This window comes from Syngnathoides biaculeatus, chromosome 15 (assembly GCF_019802595.1).
Source record: "Syngnathoides biaculeatus isolate LvHL_M chromosome 15, ASM1980259v1, whole genome shotgun sequence".
Lineage (NCBI taxonomy): Eukaryota > Metazoa > Chordata > Actinopteri > Syngnathiformes > Syngnathidae > Syngnathoides > Syngnathoides biaculeatus.
Genome location: NC_084654.1, coordinates 10,421,449 through 10,446,294, shown reverse-complemented (window position 1 = coordinate 10,446,294; position 24,846 = coordinate 10,421,449). Strand labels below are relative to the sequence as shown.

Sequence of the window (24,846 nt, the reverse complement as noted above, 5' to 3'; positions counted from 1 at the left end):
AAGAGAAAAATATTACACCACAGCCAAATGTTTACTATTCAAAAGTTGGCCTGGCCAACCCGCGGCTCTTCAGGAGCTTTCACATGACATGCGTCAAAAATGCTTGGCTGGTGCTTGTCATTCACTCCCCCGACAGCTAGATGGCACACTGACCATGTAAGCCTGTTTGAGTGACGTCAAACGAGCGACGAGAGAATCTTTGTGTTGTAAACAATTTCCGTCAAGTTACCTCTTGAAATGGCAGGGAAAAAAAAAAAAAAATCACAGCCAAACGAAAATATGAAGAAGAACACAGGACGTTTTTGCTAGAGTGGGAGAGTTTATATTTTCTTTGTTGAACGTAAAGGCAAGCCGATCTGCCTTATATGTCACGCAGCATTAGCGCATTTCAAAGCTTCAAATCTTCAGCGCCACTTCAACTCACTCCACCCTAACATCGAACAGGAATTTCCAAAAGGGACTGAACTTCGAAAGAACGAGTTGGTCGCTTTGAAAAGCCAGGCAGAAGAGCAGGTGCAGTTTTTCCAAAAATTTACGAAACACTCCGAGACCGTAACGCTTGCATCATATCAGGTAGCTTGGAACATACAACGAAAATGCCTCATTGACGCCTTTGAAATCTTGGCTCCTGGAGGCGACAAACTAAAACGGAGCATATCAGACGTTCAACTGTCCCGCCACGGTGTTGAACGCAGAATATCGGATATTAATACATCTGTTAAATCACAGTTGCACTAGGACCTTCAAGCATGTGAGTATTTTAGTGTGGCATTGGATGAGAGTTGTGACATACAAGACAAGCCTCAGTAGGCAATATTTGCACGGTCTTTGTCAAATGAATGTAATATCAAGGCTGTCCAAAGCTGATCAAACATTTCCCGACTTTTGGAATTTCCACTGCATCATCCACAGGGAGCAACTCTGTCTAAATCATTGACTTGACCCCTCCGTGGATATTGTGCAATCCGCGTCACTGACCAATCAGAGGCCAGAGATCTGCTTAGACCAAAGCCCGTTTTTGCTCCCGCCATTTTCTCAGACAACATTGCATGGTCCAGTATAGGGTTAGTTAGCGTTTTATCGCGTATTTGGGTTATTTAACAAAAAATATGGTTAAGAGGTGTAGTCACGGACTTTGTAATAGTGACGACAGGTATCTTGAAAGGCTAGTTGGTGGAGTTCGATTCGTACCCTTTCCAAAACCGAAGACCCAGTACGAAAAATGCCTTCGATGGATCAAACTTTTTGGAAGACCGCATCATCAACTAAATCCATCTAATATCAACCGGAACACATGTTTGCACGAAGGTATGCCCTATATTTGATTTTCAATACATGTCTCCTATAAATGAATTCAAAGTTCTTCGCTAGCATAACACTGCTGCGTGTGAACGATTGACACACTTATTCTTTGTTGAGCGATATTTAGCGATGAACGGACTGCACAAACGTATTGACTTCTTGCTGGCTCGCGGCCAGAAGCTTAACCAGACTGTGTTTGCACGAAGATATGCCCTAAATTTGATTTTTAATACACGTCTCGTATAAATGAATGAGACGTTCTCCGCTAGCATAACATTGCTACGTGTGAACGATTGACACTTATTCTTTGTTGAGCGATATTTAGCGATGATCGGACTGCACAAACGTATTGATTTCTTGCTGGCTCGCGGCCAGAAGCTTAACCAGACTGTGTTTGCACGAAGATATGCCCTAAATTTTATTTTTAATACACGTCTCGTATAAATGAATGAGACGTTCTTCGCTAGCATAACACCGCTACGTGTGAACGATTGACACACTTATTCTTTGTTGAGCGATATTTAGCGATGATCGGACCGCACAAACGTATCGATTTCTTGCTGGCTCGCGGCCGAAAGTTAACCAGACTGTGTTTGCACGAAGATATGCCCTAAATTTGATTTTTAATACACGTCTTGTATAAATGAATGATATGTTCTCCGCTAGCATAACATTGCTACGTGTGAATGATTGAATGAAATCAGAAGCATGGCGTCTCTCTCAGTTAAGAATGTATTTTATTTAGAATCTATAATATATCGTTGATTTGAATGAAATCAGAAGCATGGAGTCTGTCTCAGTTCAGAATGTATTGTATTGTATTTGCCATTTTTACTGTTTGTCTTACGTCAGCGCACGTGACGTGACGTCACTTCAGGAGGCGTGGTTAAATGCCCTGTACGGAGGGGTCAATTGAGACAACGTCATGAAGCCTGCGATGGAAATCGTCAACTACATCCGCACACATGCGCTTAACCACAGGCAATTCAGGAATCTCATCGCTGAGCTGGACCAAGGGCTTCTAGGTGACCTGCCGCTGCACTGCACTGTGAGGTGGCTGTCAAAAAGCAAGGTACTCTCTTGATTCTTTGAGCTTTTGGATGCTGTGAAACTGTTCATGGAAGAGAAGGACAAGGACTATCCCGAGCTCTCAGACCTCGAGTGGATTATGGATCTCGCATTTTCAGTCGACATGCTGTGTCACTTGGACAGACTGAACCTGACCCTGCTGGGTAAGTTAAAAATGCTGCCTGACCTGGTGCAAAGTGTGTTTGCGTTTGTCAACAAACTTAAGCTGTTCGAGGCGCATATTCGAAAGGGAGATTTAACACATTTTCATACTCTGCTAAAAGTCAGTGAGCAAGTCACCAGCGTCGCCCTGAAAAAGAAAAGAGACAGATATGCAACACTGGTTACAAACCTGCACGAAAGCTTTGTTACCCGGTTCTGTGATCTACAACTGAAAAGACCACAGATTACGTTCCTTGTCGACCCATTTAATGCAGAGACAGACTGTTTGAAAGCCCCGCTCGTCACAGATGAGGCTACGGCTGAGTTGGACAGGATCGACTTTTGTGAGGAGGATCAACTGAAAGCTGTTTTGAGGGAAGAGAGCGTTGAGTTCTAGAAAAGTGTGCCAACTGAAAAATAATTGTGGTTAAGATACTGTCCGTGTTTGGGTCAACGTACATCTGCGAATCTGTGTTTTCTACCCTGAAACATGTGAAATCAAAGCATCGATCTGACTGACACTCATTTGAAAGAATTGCTTAGAGTGGCAACAACAAAATACAAACCAGATTTGAAGAGGATTGTTCAAGATAAGGAATGCCAGATGTCTCACAAAGCAGCATAGTAAGAGAAATATGTTATTGAAAATTTTGTGGACTTGCTTGAACTGAGAGTTTGTGTGTGTGTGTGTGTGGTGTGTGTGTGTGAGACAGTGCACACAATCTTAACTGTTGAAAATTACTAATATTATCATGTTGGTGTGGTTTTTTTTCATTAGATCGGGCTGAGCAGAGGTCTGTGTATGCGTGGATACATGATTAAAAGATGATGTTCATGTGTACCCATGATGTGTATGATGTGGGTCTTTGCAGTAACACAGAAAAAAAAGTGGCTCTTAGTCTCTGACTAGTTGGCAACCCCTGTTTGCATGCTGATGCTGAAGAGCATCTGCATACTTGTGCTAACCTGCTAAATTGACACTTGAGAAGTATTCCAGGATTGGAACACAAAGTGAGACGCTAACCTTGAAATACCACAATAAATATCTTATTGCACTCTCTTTTATAGTCTTGTATGCTTATTTCAATACAATTTACAATGCAATTTGTGCTCTGCCTTTACAAAATTGATAATGCTCAGGCGTTTTTAAACGGTCGCAGCAGATTCGTTTATCTATACGTTTGTCATTGTCATTGTTTGTCATGTAGTTAACCAAGGTGACCAAATAATAGAAACATGGGATGCTGTGATCTGTATTGCACCAGACCAAATACAGATCGGTAAAGTACAGACAGATTTTCAGATGCTGTTACAGACCCTCATGCACTTAAATGCTGAATTTGTCAATACATTGAGCACATATTTCATGACTGTAGAAAAATCAGCTTTAAACACATCCGATAACATCATAAATGTTTTGCATGCTTTATCTGAAATAAATGCACCATATTGGCAGAGAAAAGCAAACATTATCATGGTGCTGTCATGCAAGGGACGACATAACATTCCTCAACTAGTCTCTCGATGCAGCATTTGAGCAAGAGCAATGGTGGAGTTGTGAAACTGTCGACTTATAACTGGCTTTACTAACATGGTCAAGCTGTAGTATCAATCTACACAGTGATTCATAGTCTGTGTGTGTGTATGTATATATATATATATATATATATATATATATATATATATATATATATATATTGGCATAGGGTTAATATCCATTTGGAAGACCCATTTGCGCCCATGATTTAACTTCCTGGCTTATGTCTTGGGATGTTACCCTAATATCTCCGTGTAATATTCTTTCTTCATGATGCCGTCTATTTTATAAAGGTGTCCAGTTTCTGCTGCAGCAAAACATCCCCACAAAAATGATGCTGTCACCTTCATGGTTCACAGATGGTATGGTGTTTGCAGGTATTTAAATTTTTCCTTTAGATGTAACGTTGGTCATTATGAATAAACAGCTCTACTTTAGTTTCCAGAAGTTAAGATCTTTATCTTGGTGTCTTTTTGCAAAGTGTAATTTGTCTTTTTTGTTTCTTTAGGACTAATGGCTTCATTCTCGGTGAGTGGCCTTTCGGCCCGTGTCGGTGCTGAACTCATTTCACTGCAGATAGTGACACTTTCTCACGAGCTTCATTCAGCATCATTCCACAAATGAAATCCTTCAGCATTTTGACGAGGTCTTCAGCTTTTGACCACATCACATTTGATCACATCTGTGATTCGGAACAAAACAATTCGACCAAAACCTGTTTCATCTCTGGGACTCTGCGTTTCATTCCCGAGTAGTGTGATGGTTTTCACATTCCCGTGATATTTATATTTCATGCAGAATTGTTTGAACAAATGAACCTGGCACCTTCAAGCATCTGGAAATTGCACCCAAGGATTAGACAGACTTGTCTTTCTCTGATTTCCTGGTCGATTTCTTTTAATTTTCCCATGATTTCAAACAAGGAAGCAGTGTTTGAGGTGTGGCCTTAAATACATCCGCAGTCAATTAACTCACGTTATTAGTTAACTTATTAGGTGCTTCCAAAACTATGACATCATCATATGGGCTTCCATAAGACATATTACTTTTTGTGTATGCAAATCTTTGACCTCGAAGAAAATAATATAAAATTATCTCCATTATGGCATTTTAACAAAATCAAATAATTTCAGTGATTCTGACTGACCTGAAACAGAAAGGTTTAGTCTGATTTGACTTCAGAGTGAGACAAAAACCTTTGCACAATGTATAAAAACTGGCTTCAACTCTATACACAAACACACACACACACACATACATATTTACGTTGTATTGTAATGTGTATACATTATCTAGCCATATACACGTATATACATACACGCACACACATGCATCACAATACAATAATATGTATTCGCTCATCTCCCTTGACCAAAATATGAATTTAAGTGACCTTCCATTCCTAATCCAAAGGCTTTTCAGCTATCCTTTTCAACTCTTCTGGGAAGCATTCCGTCCATAAAGTTTAGGAGTGCGTTCATGGGATATTTTGACCATTCTTCCAGAAGCGTTTTTCTAATGTTTGACATGAATGTTTCAGCAGCCCCACACCCCTAGTGAGGATAAGCTGTATGGAAGATGAATGAATGAAGAACTCAAGTCAAGTCATTTTTAGCAGCACATCTCGTGATCTCTCACAGCACAATGGTTGGAAAACATTGTTGTAATGCACACTCCCGACTTCTACACGATTGGAGTGTCACCCTGCAGAGCACGATTTATGAATTTAAACATATTAGAGATATTGTATTTCACTCTTGGTAGAGGTATGTGCTCCTCCAAGTGCTGGTTTTTGTTTTTGCAGAGGGGAAATAAGTGAGTCACAAAATACATTGTGATGCATCCTGGAGCATTTATTTTTTCTAAAAGAAAAGGGCTGTTTTTAACTTGCACTGAAAGTAGAACAACCTTGGATATAATCAAGAAAATGAAGTGCCAAAAAATCCATCCATCTTATTCACCGCTTATCCTCACAAGGGCCGTGGTAGTGCTGGAGCATATCCCAGCTATTATTGGGCAGGAGGCGGGGTACACCCTGAACTGGTTGCCAGCCAATCGCAGGGGACATGGAGACAGAAAACAGTCTCACTCACAATCACACCTCAGGGCAATTTAGAGTGTCCAATTAATGTTGCATGTTTTTGGGATGTGGGAGTAAACCGGAGTGCCCGGAGAATACCTACACAGGCAGGCACAGGGGAGAACATGAAAAATCCACACAGGCAGGGCCGGATCGAACCCAGGTCCTCAGAACTGTGAGGCCAACACTCTAACCAGTTGTTCCACCGTTCACAAATAACGATCATTTTAAGATAATATCGTAAGAATAAGACATGTCTTCTGTGTTTAGGGCGGTGGTTTTCAAACTGCAGGGCGCGCACACTTTTCATTATTAAATTAAACCCAGCAGATGGAGCTAATTTTATAATCAAACACACAAGCCCACACCAGCCACGGAAATGACAAATGAAATGATGAAAGATGCTATATTTTAGCAGAAAAAGTTTTGTTTAGTTTTTTTGGTTTTGGTACTTGATAAACTCGCCAGTGTAATTTTTCAAGCTAAGCCTATGCATATTTTTAGAAAAAACTGTGTGCGTGTGTGTGTAGTGGGGAGGGGCAACTGAAATTAATTTTATCTTCAAAGGGCGGGATGGGGCACTGTAAAAAAGTGGTTTAGCGTATGTCATATGCCTGATTCAGGATTACATCCATTCAACTTTTAGTTTTGTAAAATAAACAAGTAATAAAAATATACTCTGCATATGACAACTTCTTTTGCTAAAAAAAAAAAAAATGCTTTGACTCCGGAGATGAGCACTTGGCAAGTGCACTTTAGCAAGTGTGATCCTTTTTACATGCATTATGTATTCTACAAAAGTTTTCAAGTGAGCCACACACACACTACACCACACACACCACAGAGTAATGGTAGTTGTCTATTTCTACCTACTTTGTGGTTTTGTATACAGTAACTTACCTTTTGACTGCAGGGCAGAATAAATCTTTGGGTTCATCTTGTCTTTCCTATAAACACAAAGGCACTTATCAGTTTTTGTCTCCATAGCTATGGTAAGTTGTTTTGAAATTACAGAATGTAAGAGTGGAAAACGTGACTCATAAATAAATTGCTCACAATTTCAAAACGGTAACCTATGCAAACCTATCTTGAACATACAAGCGAGAATATTTCTTAATACACCACAGAAATCAATTCTGAAGGTACTAAGGAGTACCTATGGGTATTTAAGGGGTGCTTCAATCGGATCTGTTTTTAATTTGAAACCCATTGTAGTGATCGGAAGACACCCCCACCACAAAAACTTTCTGGACGCAACTGTAAAATAAGATTACTGAGAAAGCTAGAAGAGTAAGAGAAGAACAACTTCCATGACTAATTGTGTCAAAGTGACTTCTACAAGGCCTTCCATTGAAAAACAGTCCAATGCCGTGGTTACCAGGTTCCCATCGCTCTGCTGATATCACTATGCAAATCTGTAACCTCCAAAAAGGCTTTGATCTACTCAATGCATATTCAATAAGGCCCCCAGTTCCACTTTAAAAGGCTTCCTCTTTAAATTTACATCATCACAGAGCCCATTCATATCCTCAATCTACACTCATTATCTCCCAGGTTAGCATCTACGGTACACACACACACACACATATATATATATATATATATATATATAAACAAACATATTTGTGTGCTTTTATGCTGTGTTGTTGATTTCTCCAAGAAGAGGAGAAAAAGGGCGAGAAAGATGATGCCTTTCAACCAGTCATGTTTTCGTCGGTATCAGCTCAGACCCATGACCTCTTAATTGTCATCCTTTCACTCTTATCATCTCATCTGTGCCTCTGCTAATCCTGGCACAGTAGGCTGTACATTGTTAGTAAGAAGTAGAACACACTGGCTGAAATCCAGTTACTCTCTTCCTAACTCAAGAGTGATGCTTTGCAACAACACTCAAGCTATAGCCAGTGTACTCACAACAAAACATTTATATTTATTTCCTACATGACTTTGACTGGACATTTTTAAATGGTGCTCTTAAGTTGTTTAGAACCCAAGGTAAACAACCACCTACAAACAGTAGCACCGACTTTATTGAATTTTTTTGTTAAAAGGAGACCAAATAGAAAACTGACTTTATGGTTGGTATAAAAATAGAATAGGTTAAACAATGAATGTATTACAACAGTTTGTATATGTATCTTATACTTTTTAAGACGCCAAATTGAATGTGACAATTGGCTGCTCAGCTGTTCCATTGCCAGGTGTGGTATACTGTACTGTATACCTGTATGGCTGTAAATGGAACTGGTTTCCTCATATTCATTGACTAGAGACGAAGCAGGATGCATTCAGAAGTGCTTTGAGCAATATCAGCTCACATTCAGTCAGGTACTTCAGAACTCATTGGACAGCTCTCACAGGGCAGATGAACAATGACCTCAAGCATACTGCAAAGGCAGCAAAATACTTTTTAACTCAAAGAAGTGGAATTCTATACAATAGACAAGTTAATCACTGACCTGACTCTGAGTCAGCTTGCAATTCAATGGCTAAAAACAAAACTAAAGGGAAAATGCCCTAAGAACAAGCAGGAAGTGAACACAGTTGCAATTGAAGCCTGGCAGAAAATCACCAATGATGAAATCTAGCATCTAGTGATGTCTATGCGTCTATGAGTACAAAGGATATGCAACAAAGTATTAAGAACTGAAAGTTTCTCCGTCTCAGCCGTGACTTCCCTTTCTCCCAATGGACATCAGTCGCTGGTGACATACAGCAGACATCACTGCTCATCTCCAGAAATGTGACAGGAAAAAGAGGAACCAAGATTGGAAAGGAGAACGAAGAGTGGGAACGTGTTGGAGACTTAAACACCTCAGGCCGGACACCTACCAAAATCCTCCACTCTTCACGGTCAATTGTCAAACGACAGCTGGACCGTACGATCACCCCCCACACACAGAGCGATTGGAGAGGTGGACGCTCTGAACAGCGCGCATATATAGGGGAATGCTGGTGTACATACAGTGCCCTCCATAATTATTGGCACCCCCGGTTAAGATGTGTTAAAAGCCTTACAATAAATTCAGTGTTCATTGCAGAAGAATACTGTCACACTGAAAATTTTAGGAAAATGTAACCTTCAACGCAAATGAATTGTAAGAAAATGAAAAAAAATCCCTGACTAAACAATAATAAATTTTCATTAAATCACCTGTTCCACAATTATTGGCACCCTTAACAATTCCCACGAAATAAATATAAGTGAAGCATTTCTGTCATTTAAACAGTAGTTTACAAAGTTTACCAGAGTTAATTAGTAATTCATCACTTCCTGTTTGCCTGGGGTATAAATATGACATGACACAGAGGCCATTTCTCTTATCCACTCTTAAACATGGGAAAGACAAAGGAACACACTATACAAGTGAGGCAGATGTGCGTCAACCTTCACAGGTCAGTTAGAGGCTACAAGAAGATTGCCACTCAACTGCAGCTGCCTATATCCATTGTGAGAGGAATAATTAAGTCCACTGTGAAAGGAATAATTAAGAAGTTCAAAACAACTGGAACAGCGGTAAACAAGCCTGAACGAGGACCCATGTTTATTTTGCCACCACGCACAGTGAGGAGGATGGTAAGAGAAATCAAAAGATCTCCAAAGCTGACTGTTACAGAATTACAACAAATGGTAGCATCCTGGGGTCACAAAGTCTCCAAATCAACCATCAGGCGCTGTCTACACGCCAACAAACTGTTTGGGAGGCATGCACGGAGAAAACCTTTCCTCACTCACAATCATAAACACAAACGTCTGGAGTAGGTATTGGGGCTTCAACTGGGACGGTGTGCCTTGGTCAGATGAGACCAAGATTGAGCTTTTTGGCAACAAATGCAAAATGCAACTATCTTCATTGCCAAAATGTTGTCCAGTAATGAAGGCAACAAATGTCCAACAATGACGACTTTATTCATCATAGAAGTTGTGCGTAACTTAATGATGACACATTCTGACACGAAGTTTAGTGACTACTTCCCTCATGTTTGAAGCCTTGCAATGGTGAGGCTATGTTGATAAATTGTGACGTTTCTTGTCAAAATGTGATCAGCAAGAAGTGGACTGCTTAAATACCCTTTTTAATTGAACCTGTAACTTAATTGCTCAATTTATGGATCAAATATGTCTTGCAATTTTGCTGTCCAACTCCTAGTAAGAGACTTGCAGCTTCTCTAAGTTTATTAAAGAACATTGTTGGTTCATGGAGAAATTTCACCCAGGATCCCAATATCCTTAACCTTTTGTAAGTAGCGCACAATGTACATACTGTACAAAGAGTATATGTACATGCAGTAATGGTTTACAGTACCATGAAAAACTATCACCCTTTCTGATTTAAGACAAGTGTGATTGTGAATGCGACTGTTGTCTGTTTCCATGTGCCTTGTGATTGGCTGGCAACCAGTTCAGGGTGTACCCTGCCTCCTTCCTGAAGATAGGCAGAATAGGCTTCATTACTCCTGATACCCCTGTGAGGATAAGCGATTGAGAAGATTGATGGATGGATGGATGCTGACTGGTCCCAAGTCCACATAATAAGTGCAAAAAAGAAGGTAAATTGGAGTCCACCTGCTCAGAGACTTTTGATTGACACTGTGGTCTACTTATCAACATATAAGAGAACTACATCAAATTATATTCATTCATCCATCCATTTTCTGAGCCGCTTATCCTCATGATGGTTGCAGCAGTGCTGGAGCCTAACCCAGCTGTCATCGGGTAGGAGGCAGTGTAGACCCTGAACTGGTTGCCTGCCAATCGTAGGGCATATGGAGACACACAACGGTAGCACTCACAATCATGCCTAGCGGCAATTTAGAACCTCCAATGAATGCACGTTTTCAGGATGTGGGAGGGCACCTGATTGCCTGGAGAAAATGCATGCAGGCACGGGGAGAACGTGCAAACTCCACACAGGCGCCGCCGGGATTTGAACCCAGGTCCTCAGAACTGTCAGACCAACACTCTACAGCTGCGCCACCGCGTCCCATCTCAAAATATTTTATTTCATAATTTTTTTTTAACCTATACAAGCAGATTGATGGGTGCTAGGTGATGAGCCAATCATACACAATCCCTTGATGGAGCACAGACACACGATGTGAAAGCATAAATCCACTATCAACATTTAACTAAAACAAACACACACCCAAAAAAAAAAACATGGAAAATGTATGATCTTTTAGTTATACAATAAGACTTTAGGAATCATGAGGTTTGGCAGAAATAAGGCTTACAAAGCATTTGACACTAGCTTGCAAAACCAGACTGAGTGGCAGAAAAATGCTTTTGTTTACCCTTTTTTTTTTTTTTTTTCTCAAACTCCTGCCTCCCACACACAAATGTTAATAGCTCAACAGCACTTTTGCACAGCTGAGCTTGTCTAAAGGTAAAGGCAGACCCATCACCTCATCATTCCCATCAACTCCTACTCCCCTCCCAGCTATGACCCCCGCACAAACAATGTTTAGGCTAAGCTTGGATGTACTCTAACGGGCCTGAATGGCAGCAGGATGTCGCCCTTAGTGGGGGCAAACAACAAGAGACAAATGTGAGTGGACTGTGCGTGGGCGCACTCTAACATGTGAGTGCTCTCTGCTGGCAACGAGTTTGTACTGCAACTGAGAGGAAGTCGCAGCCATCTCAAGTCTCTCCTGTGTGTGGCGGTCGAGTTGGGACAGCCAAGCTTGACTGCCAGTGTGACCAACGGTAACATGTAATAATAATTATTATAAAAAGGACCATTTTAATCACCTAGCTACCCCTGGTGCGACTAAAAACAACTCTCACTGTTCACAACACTAAACATGCACAATCTGAGATAAAAGCAGGAAAAAAAGGAAAAATAAACGATTTAAAAAATAATATATATATATTTATTAGAAACTGTCAATGATTTATGACAGCACAATAATACATTCAATGCATCTTTTTGAAGGTTGTTGTTTCTCACAAGATCCCCGTATTGGATCTCTCTTTTTTTTAAGATGTACCTAAATATGTTACTGGTTCTCATTTTGTGAGCGCATTGGTATCCCTATTTTGAGTCGTAATATGAACAAATGTTACATTAAAAATACAAAAGCTAAAGGCTGCTATGAACACATTGTTTGGCATGTTTTCTCTCTGTACAAAAAAAAAAATCCTTTATATAGAACTCTGCTAGTAAGTTAAAGTCTAAAATTTATTTAAAATGGCTACTTTTTTTTCCTTCAGTGAAAACAGACCCAGATTGAAACATAATAACGTTGCCCTTTGTAAAGTTCTTTTTCTTCCTCCCTTTCTACCTGCAGACCTCACCTTCCCTCGTTTCCTCTCTCTTGGCTCTCTCATCCTTCCCTCCTCCCAGCGACCCGACAGTTCCACACACATCGCCTACCCACAAGTGAAAGAGAGCGCTTCTGATTTTGACACTGTGAGTGATTTGAGGTCGAATGCTTGAGCACATCCTGTTGTCCAAGGCAAAGCTGTAAACCACTAATTGTTGTGTCAAGGTTTTTGTCAAGCAGGCACTAGGCACAACAATAACACCGGCTGATGGTGAGAGGATCTTTTTCTTGCGCGCGAGTGTGTGTGTGCGGTAATGTGCTGACGATAGAAAACAGGGAAGATTTTTTTTAAAAAACTATTTGAAATTGCTAAATAAAAAATAAGGAAGGCGTGGTCTCTAAAATGTCCATGGGAGAGGAGTACAATGTTTCTTTGCACTAGAGGAAGCAGTGGCATGCACTTGCATTCAGAGGGGAACAAGTGGTCTTTACATGGAGTGCAGCTGCTTATTAAGACTCACTCCTTCGTGCATTATTCCTTTCATCCCCACTCAACCACAAAGTAATTTTACTTTAGCATTAAAAAAAGACATCAAAAGATTTGTAATGGACAAATCCTTAATAAATGTTGCAGATCAGTTGCTTCTCCACCAGTTATAATACAATACACAGATTTAATATTTTTAAAAAAAGGACTAATTTCTCAATTCTCTCAAACTCCATAATAGTGAAATGAGCACATATAAATGTGTGAAGAGTATCTCTTTGCATCTTGTATAGACTGCATGTATTTAATCTGTAAAGCTTATTAAGATTTCGGTCATTGCTATGCAAAGCAGCACCCAGTGCTTTTCTCTCGCTTTTCATCCAAGTGCAGTGTTTGGCCAATAGGAATGGCCCCCCGCCTCTCATTCTGCATTCATAACATGCAACATTTGCACAATGTATCTCTCAAAGGCCCTGAATAGAAGGCCTTAATACTCATGTAAACAACTGCAAACCAATTACTTAATGAATCAGGCTCGCACATAATGAGGAGCCTCACAAAGAGTTATAAATGCATTTTTTGCACCAAAGCTTCTGCTTTAAACTACAATCCCCTCTACTGCAGTCTAAGCTTAACAGAGAAATCATAATTATTGTCTAAGACAACATGGCAGAGGACATTTTTGTATTTGGAGTCCAGCTTCATCCTCCTTTTGATGTCACTCATCAGCTCGCTGACAAAAAAATAAAGCAAATAATGAAAAAAAGGGTTAGGGTTTTTGGAAAAAAAATCCTCAAGGAAAGAGGAAGAGAGGCAAAAGGATGGCGACAAGGCAAAGAGTGACAAAGTGAGACAGAGAAACTGGGTAGTCAATCCTCCAGTGTTATGCTTCTGCTTGAGTGGAGGGCTTCTGGACCACTCGTGGCCACATTTAAGTGCAAAAACTGAGTTAAATAAGTGGGGTGTTTAAATCTAGCATCTAGGAGAAGATGAGGAAAAAAAACCACAACAAAGGACAAATTTAGGGTGACGAAAGCACTTATTGACATTGTTTCCAACTGAAGAGAGGTGAGAGGAACAACCATACGAGCATGTATAAATCACACTTCAACTTGTGTATACAATCTGCATCACTATTGTTTTGTAGAAGTCCTTTTTTTTGTTCTGTGAGTTTTGTTTAATCACATATATTTTGGGCTTTCAAAGCAAATTAATAACATCGAGACAGGGAACATCTGAGAGGGTCTGGGTCTGAAATTGCCTCATGTTTATTAAAAAGGGTAGTCCATGCAGTGTGGCTGGCAGAGGCAGACATCAGCAGCTATGAGGACCACAATAGAGTCAGCCCATTAGTCCTTCCCAGGGCTAATAGGCAGACCGCTGCGTCTGCTTGCCAGGCCGCGGACATACAGCCTCCAGCCCTCATATCAACGTTCTGCCCAGTAATCACATGAAATCAGAGAAGATTATTCCTCATAACGTTTACGCAGCCATTACAGGAGCCTAAATGGGTTTTGTGACGAAGAGGTGCTCTCAGGACCTGATAGGCAATTGCAGATTTGATGAAGTTGTGTTGATATTCAAATGTAAGCGCGACGCCGTTATCTTCCGCGAGGCTGTTTATCATTAAATGTTCTCGTCCAGTCCACTTAGGGTTCTGATTTGAGCAAGTTCAACACATTTGATGGTGAAAAATGAAAGGATGCTTGTCTTTGTCAACAGATTGTTCAAAGCAGTTGCTCTGCATCCTTCTTTTTAACATGATGGGTTTGCTTCCTTACAAGGAGCCAGACAACAGGGATATTATGACACCAATTTAACTTTGGGGTTGCTGTGTTGATATTGACTTCTAAAATGGATTTTGAACCCTGTCAACAGTGAGAGGGGCTTTAGCGGCCTTTGTCTTTGTGAGCAAGTTAATGGGTGGTGTGCTCTTGATCTTATGGAAATGAACACGGAATTATTAGAGTGGCCATGCAAATGTACATCAACCACTTTGGTGTCTGGTGGCCCATTTCCTGTGGGATGTTGAATAACAACAATGTTCTTACCAAGGGTAAGGGTCTTGATGTGAGGAGCATTTGGCCCTCCCAAGGTCCACTTCAGGGCAATGATTTATTTCTAAAAAGAGCAAAAAAGACCAGATAATAAAATGTTATGTGGGTATATTCTATACTCAGAATATCCAGTGAGAAACGTTGAAATAAATCCATCGGAGTCAAAAAGAGACTGAAACGTCCAATACTTTGTTCTGGTGACAATAGTTTTTTTGATTGGTTGCTCACCAACGCTGCAATGTTTTTACAAAAAAATTGACAAGGCACAAAAACACCACACTATATGATTTTTAACTGGACCAATGAACATCACTGAGAAGTGATGAGATCAAAATAGTGGAGAGCTAAATAAAACTGTGAAAAAGTTTCTCAGCTAAAAGAGGTTAGAGATTACGTTGAGTCATTCTTCTCAAATTAATAATCAATAAAGAATAAAACAATATTTTTCAAGAAGACAAAAACTGTCAAATTTCTACTAGACCAGAGTCTGCTTGTAGTTCTTTTCTATTGTGGACCACATTCCTTACCTGAGGGGTCATCCTGCTCTCCCTCTTCTTTTTCCTCCTCTTCAGAACTCGGCAGTCGTTCTTGCATGGCTGATAGCTTAAGTAACCGATACGCTTTTGTCTCTGTACAGACACACACACACACACAGATGCGCGCGCACACACACATACACACAGTCAAATATTTGCTTAAAAGCCAGGTTTCCTACTTTCAGAGGTTTCTGTGTTTGATGAGCCAACATGCTTCGGTAGCTGAGTCATGAAACCTCACTTAAGAGCGAGGGGGAATACATCACCTAAACTGTTGATTCAAGTCTCCAAAATACAGCAATTAGGAATCATGTGTTTTCAGGAGGGTGATGACTGAGTAATTTCTCATTTTGAAAAATTCACAATTACATTTTCTAACACACAACAGAGGATATAAAGACTACACACTCAATTGAAAAAAACAAACCGAGAGGGTAAGTTAAAATAAAATGTTGTTGCACAAGCTCATACACCCTCTTACACTTGGGGATGTAGCTGTGTTCGGAATTTACCAATCACATTCAAACTCATATTAAATGTGAGTCAGGACACATCTGTCCCCATTTAAAGTGGCTCGGATTAATCCCCCCAGAAACTTTGCCTCTTGATATTTTTGTGCTTCAAGCAGACACCTGCAAGTTTTGCACGAACACTGACTGGTATTTGGAACTGTTAATTCCCCCTACATGAACAAAAGCCCTTGTTCTAGCTTAAGAAAAACAGCCCTAAACCACAATGCTGCCACCACATGCTTCACTGTAGGTACAGTAAAGTCTTCTTTTGGTGATGAGCACTGTTGTTTGCACCAGACATGCTCTTTGGAATAATGGCTACAAAGTTAAACCTTTGATTCACTGGACCATAATACATTTTCCCACATGTATTTTGGACAATTCAAGTGGATTTAAAAAAAAAACAGTCAGGTCTGGATGCTTTTCTTTCTAAAATAAAGCTTCCATTGTGCCAAGATATCTCATAGCTCAGACATGTGAACATAATGGAAGATTGTTGTCACATGTAAAAGCTCTCATTTAATCTAATATAAATGAATATATCTTACCCTAAATACTTATTCAATAAAGTAGCAATACTAAACTAACAGCAAGCTACTTGCAACAGTTCCCCCTGTTCAACTCTTGATTTCAGGCTATCTTTTAAGGCAAAAGGTTAAGTCTTGGATTATTACGACTACTATGGGGACTAAGGTGGTCTGTCTTCCCTCTATCATCTTGAGGGAGTATCGCTTAAAAAGGACCTCAGACGGTTCACCTTCCTACAAGAGAATTACCTTAAGCACACAGCTAAAATGATAAAGGACTAGCTTCAGAACAACTCCCTGACTCTTCTTGAATGGCCCAGCCAGAGCCCTGAGTTAAACCAAATTGCACATCCTTGGAGAGACCTGAAAATGGCTGTCTACCAATGTTCACCATCCAACATGATATTACTGAAAGGATCAACATGGGGGGATGGCAGAGGATTCTATAACATATTGAGCAAAGGGTCTGAATACTTATGGCTGTGTGATATTTCATTTTATCTTTTTTTTTAATGAATCCGGAATAATTTCAACAGTTCAGTGTTTCCTGTCAATATGGAGTGCTGTATGAACATGAATGAGAAATAATCTTCAATTATTTTTAGCAAATAGCCGCAACATAAAGAATGAAATAATAAAAATAAGGGGTCTGAATACTTTCCAAACCCACTGCAATGGGAATTTGAATGTAACTGCTGAATTCCTAACATTGTAACAAATCCAGATAAAAGAGTGTGACTGTGTATACTCATTTTGAAATGATTTACATTTGTCTATATTTTACGTTAAAACTAATGCCATTTAAACAAGGCTGTGTAGACTTCAGACAGACCTCAATGGTAAAATCCTGCTACAGATCATTAAAAAAGGACTTGTAAGAAAATGTTAGTGGAAAAATTTCAATGTTTGAAAAAAAGAATCTTATTTAGTACATCTTCCCCCTGTTCTATTGGGTCTTTTTTGATTACATAGGTAAAACAAATTGACTAATTTGCTTGGCTATGAAACACTCAGTGGGAAAGCGGATAGCCAAGGGCAGTATAAACTCTTTGCATTTTAGACCAGCAGAGGGATGAGTATACAAACGAACTGCTGCAGGATGCCTTCACAGCTAGTATTTTTCAAGTCCAGCAACCTTGTCGCACCATTGTTAAGATAGATAATGAGAACCTATGACAGCTCTCATGCACTACCCACTCCGACAGCCGGACAATTAAAGCTAAGTACATTATTCCACAATAATGAAGGATAGACTTTGTCAGAATGCCTCTGACTGAGGCAAAACATGGCTAGTACTTTCTATGAGATAATTACAGAAAAAACCAGCACTGCTCTTCAGGTGAGACTTTGACCCTGGTTTCACCTTGATCATGCTGCCACTGCCAATGTGTAAAAGGGCCTATTATTCACTGCATTGGGAAGCAAACAAACCACCACATAAGGAAAGTGTGAATGCTGGGACACAGGCGATGCCTTTTTACCTCTAATACGAACACTTTCCACAGGGCTTTCGTCGTGGCTCTCCTCTTCAGCACTTTGTAGTTCTGTAAGAAATGGAAGCGCATACAGAGCTTCATTGGCAGGGGGAAAAGTAGAGTGGGGAAGGAAATGGGAATGTGGAGTCTTTATTTAGCTATGAATAGTATAAAGAGCTGTATGAAAACCAGGCACTGAGGGATTAAAAAAAAAAAAAAAGCTCAATGGTGAAATTTATTTCTTTCACAAAAAAAAACCTTTTAGGATTCTCTATTCATCATTTTCGTTACAGAAACATTCAAAGTTGCCCCTCCTAATAGCCTATGTTGCAATAAAATGACAGGTTTATGAAAGTGTAAATCATTGTACTCACATCACATCACATGGCTTCATTGTATGAAACTTATAGTGATTTGCCTTTACTGGGAAATAAAACTAAATTCTTGTCTTTTTGTAAAATTTGTAGTCAGATATGTGGCTTGAATTTGAATCCCTTTTCCAGACCTTGGATCTGTTGCTTTTGGATCCTCCTGGCAGGCTTCACACTTCCACAATGAGGTGGGAGAGAAGGAGGGCCACAAGAACCAGGAGAGTCACTCTCCTCATCTGCTGAGGGGCACTCCTCACTGGACCGGGAAAGAAATGTCCTCAGCAGCACTTTGGCCTGTGAACAGCACAAATTAAAACCAAACCATTAATTGTTCCCATTCAGTGAGGGAAGTGTTAAATTAAACTCAGACCGATTAGGCATTTCATTTACTTTGGCCATGGCTGCTCGCACATAGGTGCTGCGGCAGTTTGTGTATAATTAACACCAAGGAAAGAGAAAAAAAAAAAAAAAAAAAAAAAAAATCAAGCCAAATTCTCTCAGTCATTTAAAATGAAAGATTATTTTGCACACTTTTTTGTTTCCACTTTCCCTCTCAATCACACTTTTCTTTTTTCTTCACACCCTCTTTTCTCATCCATGAGATTAGTGAAAAGCCACAAGAATGCAATCACCCTGGCGTTAATGTGCAACCCGTTCCGCATATCTACCCTCTCTACTGAGCACATTGGAACAAACTGCTCTCCTTCTCCCTCTCCAGCTCAGTTTTTTTTAATAATCTCTGGGGAGATGAGGGTACACAATTAAGAAGAGCTCTTTCAGGAGATGTGGAGAAGGGAGATACCACACACTGATTTCCTTCCACTTCCCCCACCATATCAAATCCACCCATCACCACCGTTTCTCTTTTGTCATCAAAGACTGCCTCTTAGCATCACATGCCCATTTGCTACTTTTTTAATGTGCACTAAATTGGAGTAAGGATAAGGACAACGATCAGGATGGTTCCAACTGTGAAGGACCAAAAGTACAGTACATGGTAAATTGTTATCAGTGGAGATTGACAAATGTAAATTCCTTTATTTTCTAAGAGGCAAAGAGACAAAACAGTTTGCCACTTGGTATTTCCTATTGCACAATAAAACTTGATCCATGTCCCTGATATCAGCCTTTGTTCCTTTTTTTTTTTTTTAACTTAAATTTTGTCAACTGTACTGTGGGCTGAGGGCTGTTGTGGACCCACAGGATTTTAAATATCAATGATTACAACAGTTGGCACTTGAATATTTAAAGAGCTTCTTTGAGAGTGCACATGCGAGCTGCAGGCTTCCATTTTCCAGAGTGGCTGCACTGTGTGCTACGAAGTGAATGGAAAAATTGTGGTTGCTGTCTTTTGTGGAAAGTAAGCCGGTGTAAAAGACTACAGAGATGAGAGTGAGAGCAAAAAAGGAGGAATAAATATAAATAAAGATGGATGGAGTGCAAGTGAGAGATAAAGTGAGAGGACCATTTTCACACAGGCTTTCTCTAATGCACTGGGATACAGTGAAGATGGCACTGTGTCTCTTACATTTGTTGGTTCATATTTTCAAGTGGCTCTACAGTTTCCCTCTTTGCCTCTCCTCATTGAGGCCAAGACATCGAAGTATCATCTTCATGTCACAAAGACCTCTGTAATTTTGTGTACAAAACTCAATAATAAAAAGGTAGTCATGCATACATTATTTAAAACACTTTCAAAGGGGGGAAAAAAGCCAAATTTGTTGGAAAATGTAGGATTGGAATTCTATGAAACCAATGGACCTTTCCGACTGGCGAGCTTAAGCTCCGCCCCCCTTAGCTACATTTGCCATGTCCCACAAGCTTTCAAAATGGCGACTAAACAGAACAGGTTTGAAGTGGATTCTCTATCACGTATTCCCAATAATATTGCGGTATGTTTATTGCCCAATGCGTCAGACTTGTCCAAGAGAGTTCTAAAGAGAGGTCTCAACTATTTCACGCAAGGATATGTACACGGAATTCAGATTTTGGACAGAGCAGGACGCAATGTCAGAGTTACAGCCAAATGTTGCCGATTGATGAAAAAAAGTTTGACGCCTCACAAACTTCATATTGAAATCCAACAGGATAAAATAGTGTCAATCGTACTGTGCATGTAAAGCAGGGTGAGTACTTTTTACTTGGAAAGCTCATGAGTGATATCATTGTTTTTATATTTTTAGTCTTTATAAGTGAGTTAGGGTCAATTTTCTAAAAGTGCATTTAAACAATAGTTATTAACTCAGTCATTACCGTAGTCACCAGATGAAAAGGTTTGACTTAGCTTGTGATCGAACCCAGGGATCTGTCTTAAAAGTCTGATGTGATACAAATAGGCAAATAGACATTTCTCTTGCATGACATCGCGCATTTAGGTATCACTAACCCGACTCTTCAACATAAAACATTACACACTTCATTCAGCAGGTCAGTGATACACTAACAAAGTGAAAGTTGTTCTCCTGCAATGTACAAAGCACTGATAATAATTAAAATCTCCCTCACTTGCCTTCGAACATACAGCCTTGTGTTTGTTGATATTGTTCACATTTAGTTGTACGTGCGGTCTTCCGCAAGCCTTAATCCATCGTAGACACTTGGTCAACTGTTTTTTAGGCTTTGAAAAATTAATCAACCGGGCCCCTTGTAACCTAGCAGGATATCTTTCCTCAGAATTGCACGTTCCCCAAGTGCATCTGAGGACCATTTTCTTCATAACATTAACTTTTCCAAGTGCACGCTACTGGCAACCAGCAATGCTTGGGGGACAATATGGCTAGAGGGGCGTGTCAAGCCAGGGGTTAAGACTATCTGATTGGCAATTATTGTACGAGTGATTGACAGGTTGGAAAGGTCCATTGCATTGATCTCAACACTCATTGTTGTTCATCCTTCAGACAAAGGACCACATTTGTTAAGTTCGGTGGTTTTTCAGATATGGATGCATGGACTGTGACAATGTCACACTGTCTGCTAGTCATTCATCCATTTACAGCACCGTTTATCCTCATTTATTCAATCAACATATCTTTTATCCTCACAAGGTCGAGCCTATCTCAGCTATCTTTGGGCAAGAGGCAGGGTACATCCTGAATTGGTCAACAGCAAATTGCAGGGCATGAAGAAACAAATAACTATTCACACTCACATTCACGCCTACGGACAATTTAGAATTTTCAATTACCTTGCCATGCATGTTTTTGGGATATGTGAGGAAACCGGAGTACCTGGGCACGGGGAGAACATGCAAACTCCTCACAGGCAAGGCTGGATTTGAACCTGTGTCCTGAGAACTTTGAGCCGGAGGTGTTAACCAGGAAAATTGGGATGATGTCAAAAACTGTATATTGAAATATTACTAAAATAAAGTCCAATAATTGTAGAGTCAAAAGTTCAAGTTTCAAAGTATATAAAAAAATTCCATATTAACTGGTAATTAAAGACAGTTTTCCCATTAATTTGGACCAGCCAACGGATTCACTTTTGGGAAGTATATCAAATTTAAAAAATAAAAAAAAGAAGTGAGTGCTTGTCAGATGAATATGCTGCCGAGTTGAAAGAAGATGAGTAGAGAGTGTAATTTGCCATTAGCACATGGGTCAAGGTTTCCCTTTTGTCTGGGTCAACATGTGGAGCAATCTGATGAGGCGGCATCCAGGCTTTGGCATCAAACACCAGACACAAAGAGGGCTCCCATACTAAACACCCAAATAAATAAGCTTCAACACACACACACATACACGCACAAAATCGATGAGTGTCACCTCACACTTTTGTGCACAGCTGTGTGTGACTTCAACGCTACCTGGTGGTGATATGTCGCATGACGCTCCACTAGCAGAGGCGTAAACAGTTCGACCAAGCGCTCAGTACTAAGGACATGGCTCTCCTTGAGCAGAAGGGCGTGCTTGAACCAGCGATCCCACAGCCGAGTGGCATCAGGAGGGAGGCTGTGGTGAATGCAGGGGGTGATTGGATTTTTTGCCAGATATAAATAAGCACTATCTTACATTCCATTTTAACATTTTATTAATATTTAACAACTTAAACTAAATGATGATCCATCACACATGACAATAAAGTCCATGGTTTAAAAATGGGAATAAAATTAGTACAATAGTTCAAAAATAATAATTCAAAGCCATCTACGTGCACTGTAGAGGAGGACAATGACGGCTGGCTTTCTTGGAAATATAGCAGAAAAAGGTCTGGAGCATGGATTTGGCTCAGTGTATAGCACTACTCATTATCCAAAGGACTGCAAGTCATAGATAGGGCATTTTAATTTACTCATGACATTCACCCGTGCTGTGTTGCAGCACGGAGTGCCACCAAAAATGACCTTTACATGTGTGGAGATAGACTGAGTTGAATGACTGTTTCAGTGTCTGCTGAAATTGTCTCCTTTCCCATCGTCTAGTTTTAAAAAAAAAACAAACAGGCTGTCAACACCTCAACTACACTTCTGTCTTCTTTGCAAAATCTAAAGGTGTTTTCATACACTTTAAATTTAACAATTATTATACATACTATTCTTTCCTTCTCTTTAAAGGTTTTCAAAGGTTTTAGAGAAGCATGACGCACAACAATTAGTTACAAAACTAAACACATTATCATTTTTCCCATCCAAAATACAAGTCAAGTGAACCAGGATACAAATATTGGAGGATGGTTGCAGGACCCTTACCTGACTGCCATATCTTCAATGCTGAATGGGTGTGCACTCACTAGCTCATGTGGTAGCAGGCAACCCCTCTCTGTGCTCAGTGACAACCTCTGGAGCTCATGAAGCACCACGGCGCCGCATGCTTCAAGGTCCTCCTCATTCAAGCCCGCTTCACTGTCACAAAGGCTGTCCAATATATAGAGATCAGTCATCCATTGCCGAGAAGCGTGGGTCAGGCGTAGATGGAGTAAATCTGACAGCTTGTAATAGCTCATACACACGTCATGCTATGCACCATAAACATCCAGGTTTTCACACATATTACAGTGAGACATAGCTAACAGCTGTGACACACAATGGCCACTTGAAGACAGGAAACGTAGATAGCAACACAAAGTGAGAAAAGTAATCACATGTACAGGTGTTTATAAAGACACCTTACACACAACTTTGTTAATATTTGTTGAATGGACAGTGGCACCAAATTGCCACAAGAGATTCATTCAAGACATCAACTATGAAGTGTTCAGTTCACATTTGTCAGTTTGTTTGCCATGAGGTATCCTGCAATTTTAAATCACTTATTGTGTTGTTTTTTTCGCGTTGATTTCATCCTTCTTATCTGAAATCTCAAATTTAGAATTTTACAAAATTAACACTTTATATCCCTTCTGTCTCTTGAGTTTTCCTTCAATTCCTTAGCAGCATTTCAGTCTTCAAAGCTCTAATAATCAGCAAATAAAGTAAATAGTTTGAATACAATCCCTCATTATTTATTCAATTCCGTGTGCCTGGTTGCCATATTTTCTTGTAAAATTGGGAGGGCTGAGGGTGCTGTGCATTAATTGAGAACAATGTCAAGATTTTTTTTTTGTACAGGACGTTTTTGACATGTTCTGAGGTCTGGAAATGTACACTGAATTTTCCGAGCAGAATCAAATATATTCACTAAGCCCATGATGTAAGGCAGGGGAACGACAGTGGCATGGTGGTAACTTTTTTCACTTTTGGCATTGGTTGCCAAGTGACTGAAGAGAAAAAACCTTGATGCCCTTTCCCACTGATGTGCCGTAAAAAAGAAAAGCCATTTCAAAATATTTTAGTTTTGAAAAATTTCCCCATTTTGTTTACGATCCATCCACTTTGATCCACTTATCCAAGGTCAGGTTGCAGAGGCAGCAGGGAAGCACGGATTTCCCTCTCAACAGCCACTTCAATACACTCTTCCGAGGGGATCCAGAGGCGTTCCCAAGGAAGCCAAAGTGTGTGCTGGGGCGTCCCTGGGATCTCTTCCTGGTGGGACATGCCCGGAACACATCACTTGGGAGGTGTCTAGGAGGCATCCTAAACAGATACCCAAACCACCTCAACTGGCTCTTCTCAATGCAGAGGAGCAGTGGCTCTACACTGAGCCCCTCCCAGATGAGCAAGCTTCTTACTCCAGAGAGCCCGGACGCCCTTCGGAGGAAACTTAATTCGGCCGCCCGTATCCAGGATCTTGTTCTTTCAGTCATGACCCACAGCTTGTAACCATAGGTGACTGTCGGAACGTAGATCGACCAGTAAATTGAGAGCTTTGCCTTTCGACTTAGCTCCTTCAACTCCGGTTCCATTCTTCCCTCCCTCACGAGTAACACCCCAAGATGTTTGACCTCCTCCACTTGGGGCAGTATCTCATTCCCGACGATCTCAAACTCGGTCAAAATTTCTTGCTATTTCAATTCAGGCACTCCATTGCTCTGCTGCAGCACACACAATGAATGGATTAGTCGAAGTCACACAGCACTGTACTGAGTACA

At 40.3% G+C, this 24,846-nt stretch overlaps 2 protein-coding genes and 1 long non-coding RNA gene across 8 annotated transcripts in view; 2 read left to right on the top strand and 1 right to left on the bottom strand.

Annotated features, from left to right (window-relative positions):
- kiz (kizuna centrosomal protein) overlaps positions 1-24,846 on the bottom strand; it is a 38,030-nt gene that overhangs the window by 5,069 nt on the left and 8,115 nt on the right. For 3 of the 5 annotated variants that reach the window (XR_009798388.1, XM_061843429.1, XM_061843433.1), the window contains 7 exons: positions 23,069-23,233; positions 22,187-22,331; positions 18,516-18,675; positions 18,017-18,079; positions 15,488-15,589; positions 14,955-15,024; positions 7,050-7,096 (listed from right to left, as the gene is read on the bottom strand). Coding sequence is in view for 4 of the 5 variants with exons in the window: in XM_061843429.1 (XP_061699413.1) it covers positions 7,050-7,096; positions 14,955-15,024; positions 15,488-15,589; positions 18,017-18,079; positions 18,516-18,675; positions 22,187-22,331; positions 23,069-23,233 (752 nt within the window). In the remaining variant the exon portion in view is untranslated. Of the gene's footprint in view, positions 1-2,548; positions 2,681-7,049; positions 7,097-13,500; positions 13,637-14,954; positions 15,025-15,487; positions 15,590-18,016; positions 18,080-18,515; positions 18,676-22,186; positions 22,332-23,068; positions 23,234-24,846 lie in introns of those variants that run through there. The other 2 variants (XM_061843432.1, XM_061843431.1) reach the window with 2 other exon arrangements.
- On the top strand, positions 25-2,293 carry LOC133513084 (uncharacterized). Its single transcript, XR_009798389.1, has 3 exons — positions 25-751; positions 1,166-1,308; positions 2,155-2,293. It is a non-coding gene; the product is annotated as an uncharacterized LOC133513084 (long non-coding RNA).
- LOC133513083 (general transcription factor II-I repeat domain-containing protein 2B-like) lies at positions 2,407-12,555 on the top strand. Of its 2 annotated transcripts, none has more exons than XM_061843434.1 (4): positions 2,407-2,534; positions 4,363-4,446; positions 4,578-4,597; positions 12,441-12,555. In XM_061843434.1, the coding sequence occupies exons 1-4, from the start codon at positions 2,420-2,422 to the stop codon at positions 12,534-12,536; spliced, it is 315 nt and encodes a 104-aa protein (XP_061699418.1). In that variant the 5' UTR covers positions 2,407-2,419; the 3' UTR covers positions 12,537-12,555. The 2 variants fall into 2 exon arrangements, with proteins under 2 accessions (XP_061699418.1, XP_061699419.1); XM_061843435.1 differs by lacking the exon at positions 12,441-12,555 and adding an exon at positions 5,610-7,043.

Coding starts and splice junctions, on each gene's coding strand:
- LOC133513083 (XM_061843434.1), top strand. CDS start 2,420: ATGGAAGAGAAGGACAAGGACTATCCCGAGCTCTCAGACCTCGAGTGG. Junction 2,535..4,362: donor ACTGAACCTGACCCTGCTGG/GTAAGTTAAAAA, acceptor TATTTTATAAAG/GTGTCCAGTTTCTGCTGCAG. Junction 4,598..12,440: donor GACTAATGGCTTCATTCTCG/GTGAGTGGCCTT, acceptor TTCTACCTGCAG/ACCTCACCTTCCCTCGTTTC.